This window comes from Carassius auratus, chromosome 16 (assembly GCF_003368295.1).
Source record: "Carassius auratus strain Wakin chromosome 16, ASM336829v1, whole genome shotgun sequence".
Classification (NCBI taxonomy): domain Eukaryota; kingdom Metazoa; phylum Chordata; class Actinopteri; order Cypriniformes; family Cyprinidae; genus Carassius; species Carassius auratus.
In genome coordinates, this window is record NC_039258.1 from 9646510 (window position 1) to 9656520 (window position 10011).

At 36.4% G+C, this 10011-nt stretch overlaps 1 protein-coding gene across 1 annotated transcript; it reads left to right on the forward strand.

Moving 5' to 3' along the window:
- The first annotated feature begins 4221 nt into the window (after positions 1 to 4221).
- LOC113116054 (glutathione S-transferase kappa 1-like) lies at positions 4222 to 7201 on the forward strand. Its single transcript, XM_026283900.1, has 7 exons — positions 4222 to 4392; positions 4489 to 4570; positions 4648 to 4761; positions 5103 to 5248; positions 5493 to 5609; positions 5692 to 5785; positions 7092 to 7201. The coding sequence occupies exons 1-7, from the start codon at positions 4222 to 4224 to the stop codon at positions 7169 to 7171; spliced, it is 804 nt and encodes a 267-aa protein (XP_026139685.1). The 3' UTR covers positions 7172 to 7201.
- The last annotated feature ends 2810 nt before the right edge of the window (positions 7202 to 10011 follow it).

The window sequence follows — 10011 nt, forward strand, 5'->3', positions numbered from 1 at the left end:
GGCTGCCCACTGCTCCGGGTGTTTGTGTTCACAGTGTGTGTGTGTGTTCACTGCTCTGTGTGTGTGCACTTCAGATGGGTTAAATGCAGAGCACGAATTCTGAGTATGGGTCACCATACTTGGCTGAATGTCACGTCACTCACTCATTTAGAGATGACACAGTTGATTTCTTTGGTACTGGTATGATAGCTGTGTATTTGAGACATGTGAGGGCAACATCCTGGCTCTGCAAGGTGTTAAAGATATCAATTAGGACATCTGTCAGCTGTGCCGTTTTGTAAGTGCATGCTAAACTTTGTCACTTAACTCATCCAATCAGATTGCTGTTATAACCTATAAAAGGATATTCATGTGCTTCTAAAATAATCACGATTTTATTTTATTTTTTTTGTTCTTCTGTTCTCTATTGCAATCTCAGACTCTTTAAATGGGAAACATTTTGTGACAGTTGTAGTAGAGAAGGGAAAAAAAGGGAAACACACTGGAAAATATGTCTAGAGAGCTTTGGAAAAGAATGTGGCAACATTGATCAGGACATTATCCAGCTTGCCTACTGACATATTTATCTATGTTAAACCATGGATTTGAACTATAGTCTAATATTTATATTTCATACACAGGTTTCTTGATGGTTTATTGCACTTGATCATGTTTTAAACAATACATTCCTAACTAACCATGGCATATTAAAATCTAAAAATATATTAAAATGTACTCTTCATTGTCCAATTGTTGTCTATCTTTTGTGTTACAGGTGAGAAGTGGGTGGGGCCTCACCCTGACAAACCCACATCCAAAATGTGATCACTGCTCTCCTATACTTCTAAATAAAATCTTATAAATGCTGTACATTCACATTCCTCTTACAATATGAACGTACTGAATTCAGTATGAAAAGAGAGGGGAAAAAAACAAGCCGTGTAGACAGGAATAATAAGATATATATCTATATCCTCTGCTGTTCAAAAGTTTCTTCTGCTCACCAAGGCTGCATTAATTGAATAAAAATACTGTAAAAATTATAATATTGTGGAATCCAGTGTTACAATAAAGATTCATATTGTTTGACCAATGAATATTGGATATTTGGATATTGGATATAATGGATATTTTCCATTGTCACTACACACTCCAGTCTAGTAGGTTTCAGAAATACACCATAAACTAAACTGATCTGATAATTGCCATTTGATGGAACAAGAGGAAATATATCATGAAATAGGAGTAGAGGACAAGAACAAGGGTAAGTTGCACACATGCATGTAAATTACATTATTCCAGTTTTTAATTGAGAATACGGTAACCATTATATAACCAAACACAGCTGGTAAAGTCACAGCACATCAGCCAGGATTCTCACTCTTTTATGAACACCACATTCAAAGACCTTCAAGGACATTTTCCATTACCTTCCATGTCATATCATTTTTCAAGTGACGTGACATACATCCAAGAATGGTGACCCATACTCAGAATTCATGCTCTGCATTTAACCCATCCTTAGTGCACACACGGCAGTGAACACACACACACCATGAATACACACCCGGAGCAGTGGGCAGCCATTTATGCTGCAGTTCCCAGGAAGCAGTTGGGGGTTCAGTGCCTTGCTCAAGGGCACCTAAGTCGTGATTTTGCCGGCCCGAGACTCAAACCCACAACCCTGTTATGTGTCAAACTCTATAACTTTTTACTCTCCTTTTATTCAAAATCTAAAGTTTTGTGGCTTTCTCATGCATGAAGTTTATCCTTAAGGTTATTTATAAGTGCATGGACTTAAAGGGTTAGTTCACCCAAAAAGTCATTAATAACTCACCCTCATGTCATTCCAATCCCTTGAGACCTCCATTTATCTTCAGAACACTGTTTAAGATATTTTTGATTTAGTACGAGAGTTATCTGTCCATCCATTGAACTGTCTGTATGGTATACTGTCCATGTCCAGAAAGGTAATAAAAACATCTTCAAAGTAGTCCATGTGACATAAGAGGGACAGTTCGAATTTGTTGAAGCATCAAAAAAAATTTGGGTCCAAAAATAACAAAAACAATGACTTTATTCAGCATTGTCTTCTCTTCCGGGTCTGTTGTGAGCGCGTTCACAACACAGTGTAGTGATGTCTGGTTCGTGAACGAATCATTTGATTTAACCGGTTCTGTCAGGGTTATAAATGACAGGAATCAAGTTTGCATGTAACAGATTTATTCTAATATGTAAAGTAATGCTGGGTTGATGGTGGATGGCGCAGGGACCTCGATGACAGCACATATAGGTGAGTAGGTGAGTTGAGAGCATTGGTGAGAGATGATCGTCACGCTGTCTGGTCTCTGTTTCCCTGGGTCTCCACTAGTGGTCTCACTTCCCCATAGGCACCTCACCGTAGGCACTACAATTCCCACTAAGCCTTGTCCCTTCATCACAGTAATTGCACTCCTGTTAATTGCACTCAGTTGTCTTCACTTGTTAGTCATTATCCTCCCTATATTAACCAGTCCTTTCTGTTTGTCTGCATGGAGTCCTTACTTTCCGTCACCAAGTTTTCCTCGCGTTCCTAGTCTTCGAGTTCCTGTTACTGTTTGTTTGTTTGTTTCTGTTTTGGACTGATGTTTGGTTATGACCCCGGCTTGTTTTGACTCTGATTTTGGATAACCCTTTTAACTCACACTGCACTTGGATCTTCCGTCTCCAGTGTTCCCGAACGTAACAGAAGAACTCCATCAAGACAAGATCCAGCGGTGTAGGATTTTTAAAAAACCGCACCGATGTGGTGGTCCTCTGCGCCGCCCTGGTGGGCTTCTGTCTCGACCGCATGGATGTGGTGGTCATCTGTGCTGCCCTGGTGGGCTTCTGTCTCGACCGCACAGTTGTGGTGGTCCTCTGCGCCGCCCTGGTGGGCTTCTGTCTCGACCGCATGGATGTGGTGGTCCTCTGCGCCGCCCTGGTGGGCTTCTGTCTCGACCGCACGGTTGTGGTGGTCCTCTGTGCCGCCCTGTTGGGCTTCTGTCTCGACCGCACGGTTGTGGTGGTCCTCTGTGCCGCCCTGTTGGGCTTCTGTCTCGACCGCACGGTTGTGGTGGTCTTTTATAAGGTCTTATAAAAATCAAACTGTAAACCCAAACAACTATTGTAACTATTGTAATTATTGTAACTTTCATGTAATGTGAAAGTTACAATAAGCTTTTATATTTTCTGGGTGTGAAAAGAAAATCAATAAAGTTAATATTTGACAGGTATCATAACCTGAAGGTGGTCATTTTTATAATTATACTAAAAGGCTTTTTACTTACTGTTATACTATGTAAGCTATCAGACAGATGGCATGTAGAAGACTGAGCACAACAGGTTTTTCCTGGTTTCAAGTTTTGGCTTGTTAAGAATTTAGACGCTTTGGAAATATGTTTATTAAATACAATATGTAAGCTTTACAGGGTTTAAGTCTCAACACAGTTCAGGTGAAGAAACCTTTTTTCAAAATAACTCTAGACAAAACTCAATAAAAGAGTTTTCAAAGTTAAATGTGAAAATTACATCGGGCCTAGTACCATTCTACAGTGTGTGTTATTGGAAGACTCATGAGGCTATCTTTCACAGCCTTGTTTTCATCCACATAATATTCAGAAAAAAAAAAAAAAACACGATTAAGACCTATTGTATTAGATTAAGTTATTGAGTTCAAGAATTTTGTTCTTAATATGTTATATTAATAATGTTTGTTAATATAGCATAAGTAATGAGTGGCATTCTGCCATGAAAAGTGGATCTTAACTTGTCTCTCATTGAACCTTTACAAGGTTTCCTTTTGCTGAGTGTACAAGTACAACAAGTACCACAGTGAGACCATGTCACTGAGGGTAAAACCTGTCACTTCTTGGCATTGATAACATTAGTCAGATATCTGAACTCCGAGAGACTGTACAGCCTGTGCTAATAAGTTTTAAAGCACATAAAACATAGTGATCCCAGCTAAGCTGGTTCACCAACCACCATTAAACCCATTGACATGGTGGAGGACAAGTGATGTCCAAAAAGGGAAAAAGAATTTCAAACAGGTTTGGAGAAAGTTTAAAAGGGAGAGTACAAGACAGACAGTTAAGGTTAGGGGTAGAGTTTGCCTATGTCTTTTCTTTCTTTGTAGATCCCATCCCATCTCCAACCTGCAGCTATAGCCTTCTCCCGTTAAAAGGAATCAGAACAAGAACACAACAAAGGTATTGTACCTTCATGCCTGTAAATGCCATTATAATATACTGTAATATACTGAATACTGTAGTATATACTTTTAGCTTTGGATTTGTACTATATAGTTATTATTTATTACAGATGTCCAATTCCAGAAAAGTGGTCAAGTTATTCTATGATATCATCTCTCCTTATTCCTGGCTGGCATTTGAGGTTGGTCATATTTTTGTATATGCATTATATGCATTGCCATGCCTTTGGTGCAATTGCAGTGTCAGTACTGTGCCTGTGTTGATTTTTTGTTTCCAGGTGCTGTGTCGCTATAGAAATGTTTGGAACATCGACCTCAAATTCAAACCGGCATTTTTGGGAGGAGTCTTTCGAGGTTCAGGTAAATGTCAGACAATTTGTTGCTTTTGTTGAGATATTCTTCACAATGTCACAAGACCTTTTTTGCTTTATTTCTAGGTAACCAGGAACCTGGGTTGGTCCAAAATAAGTTTTCTTACATGGTCACCGATTTGAAGCAGCTGTCTGAGTTATTTGGGGTTCCTGTGAATCCACCTTTGCCTTGTAAAAAAGGTATTCAAACCACTGTTTTTCTTTATGATAGCTTATAAGCCATGCTTTAAGCTGATTTTACACACTTAAATAGAAGAATACTGGACTTTTTTATTGTAAACCTACGGGAAAAGATTTTTCCCTGCCATTTAAGTCCATGACAAGGGCATGTAAGTAGTGCTACTGCTAAATTTTGGCATTAAACTTGTCATGTTCGATTGTTTTTATAATCTAATAATGCAACTGTCTTTCTGTTTATTTAAAAAAAATACAAAAATTCAAGTCTTTTTTATTTGTGTGTAAACATAAAGTGGTTATTTAGGTTTATTACAGTCGATCTCTTTTTTGTCTTTCCATTTAAGGCACTTTGAATGTGATGCGTTTTGTGACAGCTGTAGCTGAGAAAGAAGAAGAGAGAGGCGTGCTGGTGGAAAGAGTGTCTAGAGAGCTCTGGAAAAATATCTGGAGCACTCATCAGGACATTACCCACCCTGCTTCACTCACTGAGGTATCCTGCATCCAAGATTAGGAAATTAAAACAAACTAAATAAGAAAAACAGTCACTAAATAAATGGAATACACGGTAATCTTTAAATGATTACTCCAAACTATATGCATTGAGAAATTTCATTTTAGTGTCAAGACGGAGACTGGCATATTTATAATAAACCAGTAGGAAAGACAATAAAACAAACTTTTGTTTGATAAAATAGTGTGTTAACAACGGGCTTGAACCTCTCGGTTTTGCACAGGCTGGATTAAAGGCCGGTCTCTCACCACATGAGGTGGAGGAACTTCTAATTCTTTCCAAATCTCAGCAAATCAAAGACAAGCTGAAAAGTGTGACACAGGAAGCACTGGACTATCAAGTCAGTGCCTTTCACTTGTGTTTTAACCCCTTTTTTCTTTTCATAAATGAAAAAAACTTATCTTGACATTTTCTTTTTTCAGTCTTTTGGCCTTCCATTCATTGTGTGTCACGTGAACGGGAAAGCTGAGGTCTTCTTTGGTTCTGACAGATTTGAGCTCATGGCCCATCGAATCGGTAACTATGGATGTAAACCTGATAACCCCTATTAACAACTAGTTTGATTAATGGCATTGATTATTTAACAAATGTATATTTATATTTTAAAAAAAGCTTCTCCAATTACTGGCATGTTTAAAATACTAAACAATACAACTAAAAAGTGGTTCACTGAGGCAGATGAATATGAGGAGTCATGTAGGGTTTAAATCAAACTCCACTCGCTCATAAATACATGAAAGACTTTTTGGCCAAGTCAAGTGTGTTCATAGAGGTTTCAATGAGCCAATGCGAATAAAGCTAGATTTAAATAAAATGTAGAATTTTTCTGAAATAAAAAGCTTTTTTAACATCATACCGTTCAAAAGCTTGGAGTCAGTATAATTTTATTATTTTATATATATATATATATATATATTGTAAATGATAGAAATTAATACTTTTATGCTTTAAATTGACCAAAAGTGATAATTAAGACATAATGTTGCAAAAAAATTATATTTCAAGATAAAAGCTGCTCTTCTAAAATTTTATTCATCAAATAAATCTGAAAAATTCTACTCAGCTGTTTTCACCATAATAATAATAATAAATGTTTTTTGAGCAGCAAATCACAATATTTGAAGTATTTCTGAAGGATCAAGTGATGAGTACTGAAGCTAAAAAAAATTAGAATCACAGGAATAAATTACGTTTTAAAATATATTCAAATATAAAACAGTTATTTTGTGTTTTATAGTTATAATTATATTACATATACAGTGTATATATATATATATATATATATATATATATATATATATATATATATATATATATATATATATATACAGTAGCTATATCCACTATTTGCCACTTAATCTACATTTTGGTGTTTACGTAGTTATTTTTGTTTGCTGATGTTTTAATCAGTTTACTTATCTGGTGTTAATGAAGCATTAATTTTGAGCCCTGGATGGGCCCGGCCCAGTTAAACCCTGTATGTTTATGTGTGTATATCTATATCTATCTATCTATCTATCTATATCTGACATGCAAGTCTTTTGATTGTGAAGGAAACCGATGGAAACACAGAGAACACTGGAAGGCTTAAACCAAGTGCCATCTTTGAGGATCATATTAGTTACATTATGAATAAACTCTTATAGTCTTAATGGTTATATTTATATTATGGTCTTAATGGTTATAATTACTTCAGAGGAATGATTTTCTTGACAATTTATTGTGCTGTAACATGTCTTAAAACTTGAACTCCTTACTAATTTTTGTATATTTTAATCTTGACAGGATGTTCATTGACCAATCTCCTTCTTTTTTCTTCCAGGGGAGAAATGGGTGGGACCTCATCCTGTCAAAACCTTAAGCGAAAATGTGATCACTGCTCCACCTTATGCGTCAGAGTAACTACTGCGCAGCCATCTTTAGAATTCTGGGTTTGAAATTTTGTGGCAGCTTTGTATGAGCTCTGTATATTGCATCACTGTTCAATTAAAAAGTTACTAAAGTTATCATGAGCATTTTAATGTTTAAAGTCGATATAAAGAATGTCAGTAGATTTTAAAACTTTACATTTATAAAATGTATTAATAAACTGCTTCGGAAATACAACACACAATACTTGTTATGGAACAAGGACATGCCTTTCAGGAAGGAGGAAAGTTACTGTAACAGTATTGCTCTTTTTGGATTTAGTTTCCCGTTTTCTGTCTGAGGACTTATTGTTAGTTTTCATACTGTATGGCCCTATTTTTTTCCATAATTACTCATTAGGTAATAGATTTACTTATTTGCCCCACCTATATATTGTTTCTTCTCTTAATGTACCAGTGTATTGATAGCCCTCAATTTGTCTTCTCACTTTGTCTGTTCTTATCAGTGTATCTACCACTCTGCAGTCAAAGCACTTCATCATGATTAGAGTCAGTGCTATGGGACGATAACTGTTTACACATGACTCAGGTGATTTCTTTGGTACCGGTATGATTGCTGTGGATTTGAGACATGCACCAAGATAGAAACTGACATATTTATCTATGCTAAACCAAGAAAACAAACTTATAGCTATATAACTACAATCTTATATTCTCCAATGTCTTTCTGCATAGGCAGGCTTAAAGGCAGGTCTCTCAGCCAATGAGTTTGAAGGAAATTATGACTCCAAATCTCAGCCAATTAAAGACAAGCTGAAGAGTGTCACTCAGGAAGCACTGGAGTATAAAGTCAGTGCATTTTACATGTATCTCTGCATCCTGAGTCTTTCCCACCAAAATGTGTTTGTGGTAAAAATATCACAAAACTTCCTTAAACTTTCCAGTGCTTTGGTCATTTATTGTGTGTCATGTGAACGGAAAGTCAGCTCCCCTCAGAAACACATTCATATTAACCCCCAAATAAATATTGAGTATTTTCTTCCAATAGTTTGTGCATCATGAACAGTGAGTGATCTGATTGCTACAGTATTTTTCTCTGTGCGACTACATATTTTCACTGAAATGACATTTTGGAAAATGATTGCATTGCAATTCAGTTTGTGCAAATCCAGAACAGAGAGTTGCGCTCATCTGTGGTTAAGTAGCCTATACTTTTGAAAGCTGTGTGGATGCGGCAGTGCACGAGATTGAAAGGAACTTTGAATCTGAAGAATACCCGGGTCTTAAGTTCTGTCATCCTACACACATGTGACACGTGACTGACCACTCGCTCGCACCAACAGGAAGAGGAGAGGTCAGTACTCTCTACACTCCACTTAGCCTGTGTACTCTTTCAGTCATTGAGGAGACATGGAAAACAGTGCATACTGCAGGAAATGGAAAATATTAGTGGTTTTGAAATTTTCGGTATCGTGGTAATCGGCCCATGCCTAGTTACAGCCCTAGATTAGTTAAAATATTTAAAAATACAACTACTTTGTTTTACTTTTTGTAATTAAAAGAAAAATATTTTGTCATTTAAAATTTCTTAAAAATAGTATTAAAATATTGTCTTGTTCCAGTGAACCAAGTATCTGTATTTTGTGTCATCCCTCTGTATTGCCACACCCCTGACGATAAGCGGTGATATAGCTCATAATTTTTTACAAGTGTATGATATAACTTTTATTCTTCAGGTCAAACATATATTCATGAAACAAAATCAGTTTGAATAATGAAAGCAATAACTAGTAGCAATAGTATCATTTCAAATGTTAAAGAATGGACCCCGCCATCCCGCCTCCAGAAAAAAGTTCTGTCTCAGGATTTTTTTTTTTTTTTTTTTTGCTTTAACCACTGCCACATGCTTTAAACGCTCCACTATTATTCCCATCCCAAAAAAAAAACAATTACTGGACTTAATGACCACAGACCTGTGGCTATAACATCTGTGGCCATTACATTTTTTTAAAGACTATATAAAAAAATATCTGAAGGACATCACTGGACCCTTACTGGACCCCCTGCAGTTTGCCTATAGAGCTAACAGGTCTGTGGATGATACAGTCAGCATGGGATGATAAAGTAATCACTCCCTGTAACATTCAAAGTTATTGAACCACTTTTTCTGCAGTATGAGTAAAGGGTGATAAATTTAAGTGCTTGCAGGATCCTTTAGTTTAATGTATAATACGTATACAATGTATTTTATAAAAAGACCATATATATTTTTAGACCCTGCTTAAAAGGTAAATAAAAAAGGCCTGTCATGTCTATTTGATCACTTTTTATTAATGACTTGCTGATTAACCAATTTTATTTGGTTTTTGATGCAACCGAATGTTGAATGATGTACTCTTACTACAGACTCTTTGAAGTCCTTCAACTTAATACCATCAGCTGTCGGACACTGAAAGCAAGTGCTGACAAAACAGTTTTCATTCTAAACCATAAACACTGGATGAAAGGAAAACCTGTACGCCCTCTTCTATTGTTTTTAATGGACACTGATTGAGTCAGGAGGTATGCCTGGATGTCTGAACATCCAAGAGAAACTTGAGGAGCTGGATAATCAGGTTTTGGTTAGGCTAGATTCAGGAAGAGGAACATGTCTCAAAAACTGAATATGATAGAGGAGATTAGTTTCACACGAGTAGAAATAAATGCCGGGTCTGAGCATTTAACTGGATTGAGTGTAATTTCACAGGGTTTGACAGCTGTAAATGATACTCTGTGAAATGTAGAAATGGCTTGGCATTGTAATAAACCCTTTGGCTGTAAAAAAAAAAAAAAAAAAAAAAAAATTGCACTACAGAAAAGGAGGGTGTTACCAAC

Bases quoted from the DNA above. Each gene is read 5' to 3' on its own strand.
- LOC113116054 (XM_026283900.1), top strand. From the start codon at position 4,222: ATGCCTGTAAATGCCATTATAATATACTGTAATATACTGAATACTGTA. The intron at 5,249-5,492 runs GTATCCTGCATC...GGTTTTGCACAG, and splicing joins ACCCTGCTTCACTCACTGAG to GCTGGATTAAAGGCCGGTCT. The intron at 5,786-7,091 runs GTAACTATGGAT...TTTTTCTTCCAG, and splicing joins GCTCATGGCCCATCGAATCG to GGGAGAAATGGGTGGGACCT.